At 42.9% G+C, this 19234-nt stretch overlaps 1 protein-coding gene across 13 annotated transcripts in view; it reads right to left on the minus strand.

Moving 5' to 3' along the window:
* The window catches only part of MRAS (muscle RAS oncogene homolog), an 81842-nt gene that overhangs the window by 26214 nt on the left and 36394 nt on the right, over positions 1 to 19234 (minus strand). For 10 of the 13 annotated variants that reach the window (XM_064277266.1, XM_064277265.1, XM_064277263.1 and 7 more), the window contains one exon: positions 15962 to 16172. The exons of 1 other annotated variant lie outside the window; for it this stretch is intronic. In XM_064277266.1, the coding sequence (XP_064133336.1) occupies positions 15962 to 16154 (193 nt within the window). In that variant the 5' untranslated portion in view covers positions 16155 to 16172. Of the gene's footprint in view, positions 1 to 2674; positions 2778 to 15961; positions 16173 to 19234 lie in introns of those variants that run through there. 2 more of the 13 variants (XM_023538809.2, XM_023538810.2) reach the window with 2 other exon arrangements.

The following is a 19234-nucleotide window of genomic DNA, read 5'->3' on the forward strand; positions in this document are numbered from 1 at the left end:
CAAGCTTGGAATGACCCCAGGTTGTGCTGTGCCTCATGGGGAATGGAAAGGTGGGTGGGTGGGTAAGTGTAGACTGTTCTCACACCTTCATCACTAGGTCTGAGCCTTGCTGAGCGGGCAGTCTGGCTAATGGGGTAAGGTGAGCACAGAGCAGGAATAGGATCCCTGGCTTTGGGGTCAGAGGGAAGGGAGCTTGAATCAGCTGCGTGACTTTGGGCAAGTTACTTCACCTCTCTGAATTTCAGTTCCCTCACCTGCAGGGGCCTGACCAATCAGAAGGGCTCTGGACAGGCACTGGAGAAGGAAGTTTGGCTTTCCTAGGGGAAGGGCCTTTGGGGGAACAGCGAGCAGAAATTTTCCAATGGTACAGAAGTATACTATTATTTCACTATTTTGTCAACTAGGACAGCAGGACTAGTGTATGCTGGCTGAGAAGCAGCGTGTTCTCCTACAATGTGGAGACACTATTTCCAGCTTAACAGAATTCCTGTAATGCCCTTAGCACAGGGTCTGTGCAGCAAGAAAAGCCTGCTCAGAAGCAGCTGATCTCATTGCTATGGTGGCAGAAGCAGCAGCAGCAACAAAAGATTTAGGAGGCAGACCTGACCTCGATGTCAGGAAGGGCTTTCTTCCAGTGAGCACTCCCACAGGCACCTTGGGGATCAGTGAGCCCCATGTTACTGGAAGCATTCAAGTAGAGAAGGCTGGTGGCACCAGCATGAAGGATCAAGCAAAAGCCTGCAGGGTAGATTTCATCATCTCAGGCCAGCAGCCATGTTCCTTCACAAAGGGAAAGAGGGAAGTTCCTTCCACATCACTGCCACAGGAAAAGGAGGGAGTAGGTGGGAGGACAGGCCAGCTGCTGCCTGTACCCCATTCTTAGTTGGGGACCTTGGGGAAGTACCCAACCTGGAGTTGGCCTACAGGCTGCTGGGCATAGAAGCCTAGCAGGTGAAGCCCCTAGATCAGGAAAAACTTTCAACAAAATGCTCCTTTTTCTCTTGCTGCTCTTCTAACCTTCTCCTCCCCTCTTTCTACCCGGAAAAGAAATGTGGATTCAAGTGTCAGGGGAAAAGCCAGGTCCAGGGCAATCTGAGAAGACAGCAGATTTGTGTCTGAGGTTTGGGCAGAGGCCAGGGTGGAAATGTCCCAGTTTCTGAGAGTGCGGAAGAGCCAGGGCGGTTTTGCTCTTTGCAAAGACTGAGTCCTGATAGGGAAGACAAGGGGACAGGGAAGCTGCAGAGCTGGGCCCAAGAGCCCCTAGGTGGGAAGGGGTATCCGGGGACTCAGGGCCCATTGCTATTCTCTTTTGATAAAAGAAAGATGTAAGGTTTCAGAGGCTTGCTGGGCAGAGGGTGATGTTGGGAGCCATATGGCTGGGAAGGCCCCAAAACACCTGCTTGTATTATAAGTGGGCAGAAGATTTGGTCAATGTCATACCCTAGAAGCCCGAGGCTGGGGCTAAAGTAGGAGGCAGCATGACAGGATGGGGATGGGCCTGGAAGTGTCAAGAGACCGTAGGCCTGGCTCTACCTCTAGCTGGGTCTGAGCCTAGGCAAGGATGTACTCCATCTGCAGCTCAGTTTCCTCAGATATACAGTAGGGGGACTGAAACCATAGAGCTCAGGAACTTCCAGCCCTAACTGAACAGGTAGAAGCAGCACACAAGATCTCCAGGACTTGGCCCAAGGCTCTGGGGTTCCTGATCCATGAAGCAAGAGAACTGAAGTAAGGGGAGTCACACAGCTGAATGCCAGGGTGAGGAGAGGTCCAAAGTCAGAGAATGGAAGAGCCAGTACAAACCCCACAAGAGAGGAACGGAGGCCATATGGTATAAGAGATGCTCCTAGAGTTGGGTCCTTGGCAATGCAAAGTGTGATGAGGGCCCTGGGTCTTTCTGGAAAAGACCTCAGAGCGGGCTGGCTCCAAAGCCTGGGGGTCCCACAAACACTGGGAAGCTGGGCTGCTGGCCTTGAAGCCAGCCATCTCTTGTCTTGGGTTCTGGGAGAACAAGGGCAATGCGTTCCCTTGAAAGAAAACAAGAAGCAGGTTTGTAAGTAAGTGGGAAGCCTGTGAAAACCCTCACTGTGGAAACTGCAGAGAAGACTTCATGAGCAAGCTTAGGTCTGAGATTCAAGTTGCAACTGGAGAACCTGGCCTTTTGAGGGACTTTGGGTAAGAATAAGGAAGACAGGTGAGTGTGTGCCTGCTAATCCTGACAACCCAGGCTACACCCTTTCCCAGAGGCACAGGGATAAGCTGTGCCATGTGGGAGAGAATTTTTCTATCCAAGCAGACTGAGAGAGTATAAGGGACAAAGGAGAGTTAAAAGCGTTGCCAGCTCTGTGGACTGCTCTGTGCTTTCTTTTCCTTATCTACAAAATGGGGATAACAACAGTAGCTACCACAATAGTATTTGTAAAGATTAAATATGAGCATATGCAAAGTGCTTAGCATAGGACCTGCCACACAGTAACTGCCCAATTAATATTATTGTCATCATAACTGTCATCATCATCATATCACTACCAACACCACCACCACCACCACCATCATCATTCTGTCATATTTCTGCTCTTTCTGAGGTTGGGTGAAAGGAAACCCCACAGTTCGGAGTACTTGGAGTTTGCTGGTATACAGGACAACCCACAGCATCCTCAGGCTCAGCACTTACCCCAAGGTGGTGTGACCGCCAAGGAAGCAAGACTTCAGGGCTCTGGATGCCCAGGGAATAGCAGAGACCTTCCTCAGCCTGATAAAGGGAATCTACAAATAACCTATGGTAAAGAGTGACACAAACAGGTACTCAACTACTAGCCAAAAGGTTGGCAATTCGAATCCACCCAGAGGTACCTTGAAAGTAAGGCCTGATGATCTGCTTCCAAAAGGTCACAGCCTTGAAAACCCTGTGGAGCAGGTCTACTCTGCACACATGGTGTCATCACGAGTCAGAACAGACTCCACAGCAATCAACGGTTGAGACTGAATGGTTTCCCCCTAAGATCAGGAACAAGACAAGGATATCTACTCTAACTACTTCTATTCAGCACTGTACTGGAGATTTCAGTCAGTGAAATAAAAAAAAGAGAGAGAGAGAGAGAGAGAAAGCCATCCGGATTGAAAAGGAAGATGACATGATTGTTTATGTAGAAAATCTGATGGAATCTACAAAAAAGCTATTAGAACTATGTAAAAATGGCATGGGGGTGGAATTTGACTTTTTTTTGTTTTTTAACTTCAGAAGGGGGGAGGAATATCAAGATCAACAGCCCCAGGCTGATTCCTATGAGGCAGAGGTCAGACATGCCTCCTTTCTCCACCATCTTTATCAATTCTGACACTAACCGTCCCTTCCACGGCACTCTTTACTTTCGTGCTGTGCTCAGTAATTCATTGCAATGGCCACACAGAACTCACAGACAATACTTACGATTATGTGGTTTATTAGGGAAGTAACAGGCTCAATTCAGGTTGAGGAACACTCAGAATACAGTTATTCTATCAGGATAGCCTCTTCCCAGCTGTGCTCACAGGCAGGCCTCTCCCTCTGCCCTGCTCAGGCAAGTGTTACAAAGCTCTTTTAGCTCTGTCAATATGTAGCCCGAGGCAACCCACTCTGCCAGTAAGCCTCGGTCCAAAGGCGCTCAGCTTTCATGCTCTGTGGGCCAGAAGCCCACTGTGCTGTCTCCTGCTGGTCTCTCCTTGCTTGGTGGTGGTGGGATCCTCTCTCGCTCTAGAACTGGTTTTCTTTTTAAGACAAAACTGACCAATCCACATGGTGGACCACAATTATCTGTACAGTCCCACCCAGTCACTTGGATGGGAGTTACAAGACGATGGCAAGAAAGGCCACACAAAAGCGATCCATTCCACCAAAAACTAATAAGTGAATTTAGCAAAGCGACAGGTTAGCAGACCAATATACAAAAATCCATGTATTTCTATATACTAGCAACAAACAGGTGGTGCAGTGGTTAAGAGGTCGGCTGCTAATCAAAAGGTTGTCAATTCAAATCCACTAGTCGCTCCCTGAAAATCCTATGGGGCAGTTCTACTCTGTCCTACAGGGTTGTTATGAGTTGGAATCAACGGCAATGGGTTTGTTTTTTTTTTAGCAACGATCAATCAAAAATTGAAATAAAAATATCATTTACAATAGTATAAAAACAGATTTTATGAATAAATGATAAAATATCCTTTAAAGATCTATGCATTCAAAACTACAAAACAATGGCTGAGAGAAATTAAAGACCTAAACAAACAGAGAGATACCATGTTCATCGGCTGGGAGGTTCAACATTGTTACAATGTTAATTCCCTCTAAATCGATCTATAGATTCAATACAATCCCAATCAAAATTCCAGCGGGTTTTTTTGTAGAAATTGGCAAGCTGGCTCTAAAATTCATATGGAAATGGAAATGACCTAGACTAGCCGAAACAACTTAGAAAAAGAACAAAGTTGGAAATTTAACATTACATGATTTCAAAACTTACTATAAAGCTGCAGTTATCAAGACAGTGTGGTATTGGTGTCAAGAGACAAAAAGATCAACAGAACAGAACAGCGTACCTAGAAATAGACTCATGCCCATATGGACAACCGATTTTCACCAAAGGTGCAAAGGCAATTCAGTGGGGAAAAGGACAGTCTTTTCAGCAAATAGTGCTGGAACAACTGAATATCTAGATGTAAAAATATTTTTTTAAAAAAAGACGATGAAGAACTTTATTCCATACCTCAGCCATATACAAAAATATAAATCAGGATGGATGAAAAACCTGAATGTAAAACCTAAAACCATTATACTAGAATAATACACAGGAGAAAACCTTTGTGACCTTAGGTAGGCAAAGATTTCTCTACTAGCACACCAAAAGCAGGATCCATAAAAGAAAACATTGATAAATTGAATTTCATATAATTTAAAATGTCTACGCTAAAAGACACTGTTAAGAAAATTAAAAAACAAGCCAGAGAAAATATTTGCAAGTCACATATCTGGTAAGATTTGTATCCTGTTCTTGTTGTTGTTAGGTGCAGTTGAGTCGGTTCTGACTCCTAGGCACTTCATGTACAACAGAAAGAAATATTGCCTGGTCCTGCACCATTCTCACAATCATTGTTATGCCTGAGCCCACCGCTGGATCCACTGTGTCAATCCATCTCGTTTGAGGGTCTTCCTCTTTTTCACTGACCCTCTACTTTACCAAGCATGATGTCGTTCTCCAGGGACTGATTCCTCTTGATAACACATCCAAAGTATGTGACTCGTATTCTTGCCATCCTTGCTTCTAAGGCGCGTTCTGGTTGTACTTCTTCCAAGACACACTTGTTTATTCTTCTGGCAGTCCATGGTATATTCAACATTCTTCACCAACACCACAACTCAAAGGTGTCAATTCTTTTTCAGTCTTCCTTATTCATCGCCCAGTTTTCACATGCATATGAGGTGACTGAAAACACCATGGCTTGGGTCATGCCACACTTCAGTCTTCAAAATGACATCTTTGCTTTTTAACAATTGAAAGAGATCTTTTGTAACTGATTTGTCCAATGCAATGTGTCTTTGATTTCTTGACTGCTGCTTCCGTGGTTGTTGACTGTGGATTCAAATAAAACAAAATCCCTGACAACTTCAATTCTTTCTCCATTTATCATGATGACGCTTATTGGTCCAGTTGTGAGGATTTTTCTTTCTGTTGAAGTATAAACCATACTGAAGGCTGTGGTCTTTGATCTTCATCAGTGCCTCAAGTCCTCTTCACTTTCAGTAAGCAAGGTTGTTTCATCTGCATAATGCAGTTTGTCAATGAATATTCCTCCAATCCTGATGTCCTGTTCTTCATACAGTCCAACCTCTCCAATTATTTGCTCAGCATACAGATTGAATAGGTATTGTGAGAGCTTACAACTCTGACGCATGCCTTTCCTGGACTTTAAACCACACACTATCCCCTTGTTCTGTTTGAACGACTGCCTCTTGATCTATGTACACATTCCTCATGAACACAATTAAGTGTTCTGGAATTCCCATTCTTCACAATGTTATCCATAATTTGTTATGATCCACACAGTCGAATGCCTTTGCATAGTCAATAAAACACCAGTAAAAATCTTCCTGGTATTCTCTGTTTCAGCCAGGATCCATTTGACATCAGCAATGATATCCCTTGTTCCATGTCCTCTTTTGAATTCATCTTGAATTTCTGGAAGTTCCCTGTTGGTATACTGCTGCAGCCGCTTTTGAATGATCATCAGGAAACTTTTACTTGCATGTGATATTAATGATATTGTTCAACAATTTCTGCATTCAGTTGGATCACCTTTCTTGGGAAGAGGCATAAATATGGATCTCTTCCTCTTTGTTGGCCAGGTAGCTGTCTTCCAAATTTCTTGGCATAGATGAGTGAGCACTTTTAGTGCTGCATCCATTTGTTGGGAAACATCTCAATCGGTAATCTGTCAATTCCTGCAGCCTTATTTTTTGCCAACGCCTTCAGTGCAGCTTGGAGTTCTTCCTTCAGTATCATTGGTTCCTGATCATATACTACCTCCTGAAATGGTTGAACATCGACCAATTCTTTTTGGTACAGTGACTCTGTGTATTCCTTCCATCTTCTTCTGATGCTTCCTGCTTTGTTTAATATTTTCCCCATAGAATCCTTCACTATTGGAACTCGAGGCTTGAATTTTTTCTTCAGTACTTTCAGCTTGAGAAATACCGAGTGTGTTCTTCCCTTTTGGTTTTCTAACTCTAGGTCTTTGCACATATCCTGTAATACTTTATCTTCTCGAGCCCCTCTTTGAAATCTTCTGTTCAGCTCTTTCACTTCATCGTTCCTTCCGTTTGCTTTAGCTACTCTGCATTTATAAGCAAGTTTCAGAGTCTCTTCTGACATCCATTTTGGTCTTTTCTTTCTTTCCTGTCTTTTTAACGACCTCTTGCTTTCTTCATGTATGATGTCCTTGATGTCATTCCACAATTCATCCAGCCTTCGGTCATTAGTGTTCAACGCATCAAATCTATTTTTGAGATCGTCTATAAATTCAGGGGGGATAGACTCAAGGTTGTACTTTGGCTCCTGTGGACTTGTTTTAATTTTCTTCATCTTCAACTTGAATTTGCATATGAGCAGTTGATAGTTTGTTCCACAGTCGGCCCCTGGCCTTGTTCTGACTGATGATATTGAGTTTTTCCATTGTCTCTTTTCACAGATGTAGTCAATTTGATTCCTGTGTATTCTATCTGGCGAGGTCCACATGTATAGTTGCTGTTTATGTTGGTAGAAAAATGTGTTTACAATGAAGAAGTCATTGGTTTTGCAAAATTCTCTCATGGATCTCCAGCACCATTTCTATCACAAAGGCCATATTCTCCAGCTACTGATGTTTCTTCATTTCCAACTTTTGCATTCCAATCACCAGTAATTATCAATATAACTTGACTGCACCAAAAGGAATAAGAAACTGGCAGAAAACAGAGAATAAGGAGAGCTACAGAGTGGAGATACCCTGCCAGCTAATGTGGCTGGATTCGCCATCTTGGACTACAGTCGCCAAGGAACGCAGACAGGGAAGGCAGCGAGAACAGGAAGGCAACTTCACAGAGCTTCCAACAGGAGACAGAACAGCCAATAACTAGGAATATAGGTTTTCTCACCCCTACCCTTCTTCCCTGCATGTGGCCTCCTCTGCTTTCCAGCAGGCCACGGTTACTTGGCCGGAGAGACGCCAGCTCACTGCCACCTGGGTGTGCACTGCCCCCACTGGCCAGCCTCTTCACCACCATTTTTTGTTTAGGTTTTTTTTTTTTTTTTTTTGCTTGTTTGGTTTTTGTTATCTTTTTTTGTTGCTTCTCTCTCTTTCTCCCTTCCTTCCTTTCCTTTCTCCCACTCAGCTAACTCTATGTGCCGTCCCCTCCCCTTCTTGACGGGCTGTGATTTTTTTTTTTTGGTTTGCTTTGTTCTTTTTTTTTCCTGTTTCTTCTCTCTCTCTCCTTTCCTTTCTCTTGCCTACCCAGCCCTGTGCATTGCCCCCTCCCTTCTTGATGGACCATGTTACACTGCTTGGCTGAAGAGTCACTGCCTCCTTGGGTCTGCGCCACCATCACCAACAAGCTCCCTCAGCACCATTTTATCTATTTTTTGTTTTTTTCCTTTTGTTATTGTTGTTTTGTTTCTTCTCTCTGTCCCTTTCCTTCCCTCCCTTTCTCCCACCCACCTAGTCCCCTGTGCCACCCCACTCTCTTTGCAGGCTGTGCTGTACTGCTTGGTTGGCATGTGACTTCCCCGGGTCTGCACCACCCCAACAGGCTAGCTCCCTCAGTGCCATATTTTTTATTTTTATTTATCTATCCCCTTCTCCCTTCTCCCTCCTACCTAGGTCCTGCACTGCATCCACCCCTTCCTGGCTGGCCATGTTGTGCTGCCCAGCAAGAGAGACATCAGCTCGCTGCCTCCAATTCCACCCTGCCCCAGCCATCTCCCCCATCAACATATTTTTTGTTTGTTGGTTGTTTTCTTCTCTTTCCCCTCTTTCCTTCCCTTTCTCCTGTCCACCTAGCCCCTTGTGCCACCCATGCCCCTTCTCAACAGCCGAGCCACACCACTTGACTAGAGAGCCACCAGCACACAGCCTTGCCAAGTCTGTCCCACCCACACCCACCAAATCCTACCCCTCCACCATTTAATTTTTTCTTTTTTCCTTCATTTTTTCTCTTTTTTTATTTTTTGCTTTTGTTTCTCTCTTATCTTTCTGTTCCTTCACTATCCACCTAGCTCCACACATCACATCCTTTCCCTTCCCTCCTGCCTATCTGCTCTGTGCACTATGCCCCTTAGCAGTACTGACGTGTAATGAAACAGGGGACATTACAACAGACCCAACTGAAAAAAAAAGGGTTATAACAAAGCACTATGAAAAACTGTACTCCAACAAATTTGAAAACCAGAGTAAATGGACAAATTTCTAGAAACATGCTACCTACCAAAACTAACATAACTGAGACTGAAAATCTGAACAGGCCCATAACAAGAGAAGAGATTGAGAAGGTAATCAAAAAACTCCCAACAACAAAAACGCTCTGGGCCGGATGGCTTTACTGAAGAATTCTACCAAACATTCACAGAAGAGCTTGCACCAGTACTACTCCGACCACTTCAGAACACAGAAAAGGAAGGGACACTTCCAAATTCATTCTACGAAGCCAACATAACCCTGATGCCAAAACCAGGCAAATATACCACACACAAAAAAAGAAAATTATAGACCAGTATGTCTAATAAATATAGATGCAAAAATTCTCAATAAAATTCTAGCCAATAGAATTTAGCATTATATATTAAAAAAAAAAAAAAAAAAAAACCATGACCAAGTGGGATTCATACCAGGAATGCGAGGGTGGTTCATCATTACAAAATTAATCAACATAATCCACAACATAAATAAAAAAAAAAGAATCACACATGATCATCTCAATTGATGCAGAAAAGGCATTTGATAAAGTCCAAAACTGATACCTGATAAAAACTCTCAATAAAATAGGTATAAAAGGGAAATTCCTCAATATAATAAAGGGCATCTATACAAAACCAAAAAACCAAAGGGTATACAAAACCTATAGCCAACATCATTCTTCATGGAGACAGGCTGAAAACATTTCCCCTGAGAATGAGAACAAGAAAAGGATGCCCTTTATCACCACTCCTATTTAACATTGCACTAGAAGTCCTAACTAGAAAAATAACGCAAGAAGAACAAATAAAGGGCATCCAAATTGGTAAGGAAGTGGAACAATAAAGAACAATGATGAACTTGTGAAAAATCTCACAACATGGATGAATCTGGGGAGCATTACGCTGAGTGAAATTAGTCAATTTTACAAATATTGTATAACACCACTATTATAAGAACTCAAGAAAAGGTTTAAACACAAAAGAAAACATTCTTTGACGGTTACAAGGGTGGGAAGGGAGGGAGATGGGGAATTTACTAACTATATAAAGTAGATAAGAATTATCTTAGGTGAAAAAAAAAATTTTTTTTTTTTTTTTTTTTTTTGAAGGGAAGGACAATACACAATACAGGGGAAGTCAGCACAACTGGACTAAACCAAAAGCTAAGAAGTTTTCTGAACACAACAAAACATTTTTGAAGGACAGAGTAGCCAAGGCTGGCATCTGGGGACCATAGTTTCAGGGGACATCTAGATCAATTGGCATAAGAAAGTTTATTAAGAAAACATCTGCATCCCACTTTGGTGAGTGGTGTCTGGGGTCTTAAAAGCTTTCAAGCAACCATCTAAGATCCATCAATTGGTCCCAACCCACTTGGAACAAAGGAGAATGAAGAACACCAAAGACACAAGGAAAATATTAGCCAAGAGACAAAATAAAACAAAAAAACAAACCTATTGCCATCGAGTTGACTCCGACTCATAACAACACCACTAAGGTTTCCAAGAGACAGAAGGGCCACATAAACGAGAGACTCCATCAGCCTGAGACCAGAAGAACTAGACAGTGCCTGGCTACCATCAATGCCCACCCTGACAGGAAACACAACAGACAGCCCTGGACGGAGCAGGAGAAAAGTGTGGAGCAGAACTCAAACTCACTTAAAAAGACCAGATTTAATGGTCTGAGACTGGAGGAACCCCCGAAGCCATGACCCCTGGATGCTCTGTTAACGCAGAACTAAAACCATTCCCAAAGCCCACTCTTCAGACAAAGATTAGACTGGACCATAAAACATAAAACAGTATCATGAAGTGTGTGCTTCTTAGTTCAAGCAGATACACGAGACCAAATGGGCGGCTCCTGTCCAAAGGCAGGATGACAAGGCAGGAAGGGACAGGAGCTGATTGGATGGACACAGGAAACCCCGGGTGGAAAGGAGGAGTGTGCTGTCACATTATAGGGATTGCAACTAATGTCACATAACAATCTGTGTATAAATTTCTGTATGAGAAATTAACTTGAGCTGTAAACTTTCACCTAAAGCACACACACACACACACACACACGGTAAGGAGTAAAACTATCCCTGTTTACGGATGATGTGATACTATACATAGAGAACACAAAAGACTCCACAAGAAGACTACTGGAACTAATAGAAAGATTCAGCAGAGTAGCAGGATACAAGATCAACATACAAAGATCAGTTGGATTCCCATACACCAATAAAGAGAACTACAAAAAGAAATCAGGAAAGCAATACCATTTATAATAATAGCCCCTAAAAAAACAAAATACTTAGGAATAAATTTAACCAAGGACCTTGTGATTGTTAAGATTTTGTGTCAGCTTGGCTGGGTAATGATTTTCAGTGTTTTGGCTGTTGTATAATGTTGTGATCACTTACCTGTTGAAATATGATACCTGAACACCCCCATGATGAAATTTTCTGAGTGGTACTGGTGGGGGCGGGATCTGTGGTGGCTCGCTGCCCTCTCTGCCCTCTGCTGCCTACTTCCTGCTCACCTTTCTGAGGCTTTTGGCTTGTTCTACATCCTGCAGTTGGTTCCTGTTCATCTGACATCCAGTTCTTGGGACTTGAGCTAGCGGCTTGCCTGCCAATGTTGAGATTCGTCAATTTTCATAGCCTGCTATGGCCCTGCTCTCTGGCCTGCAGATCTTGGGTTTGCCAGCCCCTCCAGCTACATGAATCAGGATAATCCTCTTTCCTGCTCCATGGACTTGGGATGTTACCCAGCCTCTAAAAACCACGTGAGCCATTTCCTTGATATAAATCCCTCTCTTTCTCTCTCTATATGTATATATATATGCTTTACTGGTTTTGCTTTTCTAGAGAATCAGCCTAAGATAGACATAAAAGACCTATACAAAGAAAACTACAAAATGCTACTGCAAGAAACCAAACTAGACCTACAAAAATGGAAAAACATACCATGCTCATACTAGGTAGACTCAATATTGTCAAAATGTCAATTCTACCCAAAGCAATCTACAAATACAATGCAATCTCAACCCAAATACCAACAGCATTCTTTAATGAGATAGAAAAACGAATCGTTAACTTTATATGGAAAGAGGTTCAGATAAGTAAAGCACTATTGAAAAAAAAGAATAAAGTAGGAGGACTCATAATACCTAACCTCAGAACCCTACTATACAGCCACAATAGTCAAAATAGCCTGGTTTTAGCAGAACATTAGACAAATTGACCAATGGAACAGAATCAAGAACCCAGGTGTAAATCTATCTATCTACGGCCACCTGATCTTTGACAAAGGCCCAAAGTCCATTAAATGTGAAAAAGACAGTCTTTTTAACAAATGGTGCTGGCAAAGCTGGATATCCACCTGTAAAAAAATGAAACAGGACCCATACCTCACACTGTATACAAAAACTAATTCAAAATGGATCAAAGACCTAAATATAAAACCATAACATCACAGAAGAAAAAATAGGGCTAATGCTAGAGGCCCTAATCCATGGCATAAATAGGATACAAACCATAACTAACAATACACAAACACCAGAAGATAAGCTGGATAACTGGTATCTTCTAAAAATTAAACACTTATGTTCATCAAAAGAGTAAAAAGAGAACCTACAGACTGGGAAAAAACTTTTTGGCTATGATAAATAGACAAAGGTCTAATCCCTAAAATCTATGGAAAAATCCAACACCTCTACAACAAAAAGACAAATAATCCAATTAAAAAATGGGCAAAGGATATATGAACAGACACTTCACTAAAGATGGGATTCAGGTAGCTAACAGACACATGAGGAAATGCTTGTAATCAGTAGCCATTAGAGAAATGCAAATCAAAACTACAATGAGATAACATCTCACCCCAACATTACTAACGCGAATCAAATAAACAGAAAATGAAGAATGTTGGAGAGGCTGGGGGGAGACTGGAACTCTCATGCACTGCTGGTGGGAATGTAAAATGGTACAGCCATTTAAAGCTAGAAATAGAAATACCAGATGATTCAGCAATCCCACTTCTAGGAGTATATTCTTGAGAAATAAGAGCCATCACACAAATAGACATATGCACACTCATGTTCACTGCAGCATTATTCACAATAGCAAAAAGATGGAAACAACCTAAGTGCCCATCAACAGAGGAATGGAAAAATAAACTATGTTACATACACACAATGGAATACTATGCAACAGTAAAGAACAGTGATGAATCTGCAAAACATCTCACAACATGGATGAACCTGGAAGGCATTATGCTGAGAGAAATAAGTCAATCACAAAAGGACAAATACTGTATGAGACCACTATTATAAAAACTCATAAAAACGTTTACACATACAAAGAAACAATCTTTGACGGTTACTAGGGAGAGGAGGGGAGAGGAGGGGTAGGGACAGGAAAACACTAACGAGACAATAGGTAAGTAGTAACTTTGATGAAGGGTAAGACAGTACACAACACTGGGGAAGTCAGCACGGCTTGACCAAGGCAAAGTCATGGAAGCTTCATAGACACATGCAAACTCCCTGAGGGACCAAATTATTGGGCTAAGGGCAGAGGACCATGATCTCGGGGGACATCTAGCTTAACTGACATAACATAGTTTATAAAGCAAACGCTCTACATCCTACTTTGATGAGTAGTGTCTGGGGTCTTAAAAGCTTGTGAGTGGCCCTCTAAGATACTCTGCTGGTCCCACCCGCATCTGGAGGAAGGGAGGATGAAGAAAACCAAAGACACAAGGGAAAGATTAGCCCAGAAGACTAATGGACCACAAATACCACAGTCTCCACTAGACCGTGTCCAGCACAACTAGATGATGCCCAGCTACTACCACCGACTGCTCTGACAGGGATCACAATAAAGGGTCCTGGACAGTGCTGGAGAAAAATGTAGAACAAAATTCTAACTCACAAAAAAGACGAGACTTACTGGTCTGACGAGACTGGAGAAACCCTGAGAGTATGGCCCCCAGACACCCTTTTAACTCAGTACTGAAATCATTCCTGAGGTTCACCCTTCAGCCAAAGACTAGACAGGCCCATAAAACAAGACTAAATGGGCACATCAGCCCAGGGGCAAGGACGAGAAGGCAGGAGGGGACAGGAAAGCTGGTAATGGGGAACTCAAGGTTGAGAAGGGGAGAGTGTTGACATGTCGTGGGGCTGGCAACCAATGTCACAAAATAACATGTATATTAATTGTTTAATGAAAAACGAATTTGCTCTGTAAACCTTCTTCTGAAGTTAAAAAAAAAAAAAATCCAGAACAGTCCCAAATTAAAAAAGAAAAATTTCTGGACAACTGCAGTTAACTGGAAAATAATGTGAAACACCTCATTCCTGTAAAATGCCATACTTTTAAAATGCCAGTGTCCATTTAAAAATCTAGACTTGATCGCTATTAACTTTTAGGTATCATGGAATTATTCTGATAATCTGATGGAGGCTCTGGGTCCCCCAGGAACCCTCAAAGCTGATGTTCAGCCCCTCTGCTCCAAATTTAACTTTTGCATTAAAAAACAAACAAAAAAAGAAGTAGTCAGAAATGAAGTGGAACCCTTGGAGACAGATATCCTAGGCATTAATGAGCTGAAATGGACTGGGATTGGCTATTTTGAATTGGACAATCATATGGTCTACTACGATGGGAATGACAAATTGAAGAGGAACAGTGTCACATTCACCGTCAAAAAGAACATTTCTAGATCTATCCTGAAATACATCACTGTCCATGATAGGATAATACCCATACACCTACAAGGAAGACCAGTTAATATGACTATTATTCAAATTTATGCACCTACCACTAATGCCAAAGATGAAGGAATTGAAGATTTTTACTAGCTTTTGCAGCCTGAAATTGATCAAACATGCAATCAAGATACATTGATAACTACTGATGACTAGAATGCGAAAGAAACAAAGAAGAAGGATCAGTAGTTAGAATGTATGGCATTGGTGATAGAAAAGACGTGGGAAATCATGACAGAATTTTGAAAGACCAATGACGTATTCATTGGTAATACCTTTTTTCAGTAACATAAACAGTGACTATACACATGGACCTTGCCAGACAGAATACACAGGAATCAAATCAACTACATCTATGGAAAGAGACGATGGTGAAGCTCAATAACATCAGTCAGAGCAAGGCCAGGGCTGACTGTAGAAGAGATCATCAATTGCTCATATTCAAGTTCAAGTAGAAGGTGAATAAAGCTAAAACAAGTCCATGAGAGCCAAAGTACCACCTTGAGTATATCCCACCTGAATTTAGAGACCATCTTAAGAATAGATCTGACACATTGCACACTAATGACTGAAGACCAGTCCAGTTGTGGGATGACATCAAGGTCATCATACATGAGGAATCTAGAGTAAAACAATAATCTGAAGTTAGTGGTTCTGTAACTTCAGCATCACCAATAGGGCTTATTAAAACACAGATCGCTGGGCTCCGTCCTCAGAATTTCTGAATCAGTAGGGGCCTGTTAATTAACATTTTTAATAAGTTCCCTGGTGATGCTGATGCTGCTGGCTGGGCTACCACACTTTCAGAACTGCTAATCTAGACTAAACTAGAAACAATGTCAAATGACAGATTTTCCGTCTAAAGGATACTTGCCAAATAAACTATGTTTATTAAGAAATAATGTTTTTCCCTTTTTTACTAGCTAAAGACATCTGTAACAGCTAATCAGAGTTTCTAATCAGCAAAAAAAAAAAAAAAAAAAATGACATCACTGAGGTGCCATGATTCTAGCCTTTCCTCTGTTGAATACACATTTTGGTTTTCACAAATCTCTTCCAAGCCAGCTAAGAGGGCCTTCCTTGTTCAGAATACACCATGGAAACTTTGCATGGCCTTATACCAACTATCCCATAACAACAACATGAAGGAAACCATCTTGCCCCACTGAAGTCTGTCAGCAGTCCCCAACCTTCCTCATCTCATATCCCACCCCCATACAGGGCTGCCACCCAGGTCTCACCGTCCAAGATGGCCCACTGATTGTCAATCTCTGTATGTTTCAGGTAGGAGTCTTCGATAGTGGGATCGTAGTCAGGCACAAAGATCTTCTGGAAAAACTGGATGGTGAGGGCACTCTTGCCCACACCCCCATCGCCCACCACCACCAGCTTGTACGTGGGTAGGTTGTCACTGGGGACAGCGCTGGTTGCCATGTTTCTGGTAGGTCAGACCTGGGGAAGCAAGACATGTGGAATGAAGGGGCAGTTGTCAGCATCAGATGTTAAGCACTGATGGTTGTGCAAAGCGCAGAGGGGTGGGATGGGGTGGGGGAGGTGGTTAGGAATCGCATAAAGAACAATTTGGTTGTTGCCACTGCCAGTGATCTAAGCTGCTAACCAAGGAGATGCCAGACTACCTCCTGGAAAGTATAAAAATGAATCCTGAGCCGAGGGAGCGAAAGCTTGATCCTACCTCTGTTTAGGAGAAGAGAATCTGTGTTTCAGTTGGGAGAAGGAGGGGCATGGTACATGTGGCTCATAGAGTGGGTGGAAGGAGGCAGTGTGATCAGAAGGACAACTGATTGTGTGTGCTGAGTGCTCTGCCACTCCCTGGCTCTGTGGCCCTTGGGAAGGTCACTGACCATTCTCCTTATCTACCAGATAAAAGGGCTGGATTAGGTGATCTCTACAGTTATTTTAGGCTCTCAATGAGCCTTCAATTGTAGTCAGATTTCTTTAGAGAGGGTGTTATACACAAATGTGGGTTATGCAGTCACACTGATTTGCATGGTGGTACAGGCAAGGGGCATTGCAAAATCCTTTGCAAAGTTACTGAAGCCTGATGTTGACATCTAGGATTTCCCTTCAGTGTGGGGAAGTAGGTGCTTTTATACCCGGCAGTGAGAAAGGCAATCTGTCTGCATTGGACAGAGAATACCCTTTATTTAAAATGTAAATACCCTCATCATAGCTATGCCACATGTAAGAATTTATTCTAAGCAGATAATCAGACAAGCATACAAAGATGTTAAGAACAGGTAAAATAGAAATAACCTAAATGTTGGTCAAAAAATAGTTTATCCATGCAATGGAATACTATGGAGCCATTAAAAATGCTGATATTCACTAACAAATTATTGATTTAAAAAAAAAAAAAAACAGGCTTCAAAATAGCAAGTTCATACGATTTCAGGTATATGAAGTTATCCGTCTATATCACTTATCTAGATGTGCATCCAGGCATAGAGGTTTGGCAGGAGTTGTCTCTGAGGGAGATTTCTGGGAACTTTTTTTCAATTTTCTACAAGCATGTATTATACTTGTATACTGGAATAGTCAAACACTATCAAGATGTACCCAACAAAATAAATGTTCAAGCCACCTGAAGACATGCAATTTCCTTTCATTTGCACGGGGATTTAAGCTCCTTTGGTACATGATAGGAAGACCAACACCTGCTGCAGCCCCAGTATCTGGCTCCCGCATCTCACTACAGAGATGAAGATAAACTGAGCTCTCCCAGGCTGAATACACAACAGTGATGGCAGTCCAAAGGAGCCGGAGGGGACTTGGAGGGAGAGAGAAAAGGGGATAAGAGGGTAAGGGCCAGCTCCCTCTCTACTTTGCCTTCCGGGTCAGGGGACCCGGCTCCTCACTGTCCCTCATGGAAACTTTGTCTTGGCTTGGGGTGGAGGTGAACCGTGTTTGACTGTGAAAGAGGCTGCTTTAAAGCTTACATTATCTGCTGGCAGCTACATGAATATAAAATATTAAGTGAGAGAGAAGCATGGGGAAAGAAAATCGTTTCTCTTGATTTTCTTTTCAAAATAAAACAAGAAAGGAAATATGATACAGGACATGAACTGAACATAATTGATTCAGGGCTCAGACCACCCAAAGCAGAACCACCTGGGAACTAAAAAATGCCCTCTGCTTGCCAAGGCAGCTGGCAGGAAACGGTCAGTGAGCCCCTCCCTTTACAGTGCCTGAGCTCAGGGTTGAGCCTCCGACAGATCATAGGAGCTGAGTTAGCTTCCCCTCCTACTCAGACTCAGTGGAACAGGTTAGAATACACGGTTAACACAATAATCAGACTGGGTCCCTCCTGGTGAAACACCTTTAGAGCTGCCTGTCCATAGCTGATGGGTCAAGTTTTGTTCACTGGACTTTCTAGGTCTGTGCCTGGCTGCCATGCTGACCTCTGTAGACACGCCAGTATTGTGGCCCCTCACACACTGCTCTATTTCGACCAGGTTTGTGTTCTCCCAGAGTGCCCTGTGGTCACACTGTGTCCTCTGCACACACCCAGGACCCCTGAGAGCACAAACTCTTCATGTCCATCCCATACTTTCAGCCCTGCGGTTCCTGGTGCAGGGGCTACCATTACTCCTGGAATCTTGTACACATTCACTCCTGCACAAAAGGGCAGGGACTGCATCTTGTCCATCTCTGTACCCCCAGAGCCTGGCACAGCACTGGCACAGAGCAGACACTTCCTGAATGAACCAGAGGCTCAACACTGGCACTTGTGAATGACAATCAACCTACTCGCCACAGCACTGGCCCTCACTGCGCAGTAGGCTAAGGGGCAACTCTCTCAGCAAAGGGCTGGGACTGTCTCCCTTCCTTCAATCACAAAGGACCCTTCTGGAAGCAAGTGTGAGCCCAGGAAGAAAGAAGGGGTTGGGAGGACAGGAGAATGAGTCCAGGGAACCCACCAATTCATAAAGGCCATAGGGAGTACCTTCTCCTAATAGACATGCTTTCCAGATTTCCCCCTCCCTCACCAAAAAAAAAAAAGAAAAAGGACTAAATGATGTCTTTGTAAAAAGGGAGGAGGGGCAAGAGGCACAGCAGTCAAGAGCACACCACACATGTACGAATGGGCTTGTCTCATGTGATAGAGAGGAAGATCCTTAAAAACTGTATGTCCCCATAATAAAATCTATTAAGAAAACATTCTGCATCCCACTTTGAAGAGTGGCATCTGGGGTCTTAAACGCTAGAAAGCAGCCGTCTACGATGCATCAATTAGTCACAACCCACCTTCATCAAAGGAGAATGAAGAACACCAAGGACACAAGGTAATTACCAGCCCAAGAGACAGAAAGGGCCACATGAGCCAGAGACTACGTCATCCTGAGACCAGAAGAACTAGATGGTGCCCGGCTATAAGAACTAGATGACTGCCCTGACAGGGAACACAACAGAGAACTCTTGAGGGAGCAGGAGAGCAGTGGGATGCAGACCCCAAATTCTCATGAAAAGACCAGACTTAAGGGTCTGACTGAGAC

This window comes from Loxodonta africana, chromosome 26 (genome assembly GCF_030014295.1).
Source record: "Loxodonta africana isolate mLoxAfr1 chromosome 26, mLoxAfr1.hap2, whole genome shotgun sequence".
Classification (NCBI taxonomy): Eukaryota; Metazoa; Chordata; class Mammalia; order Proboscidea; family Elephantidae; genus Loxodonta; species Loxodonta africana.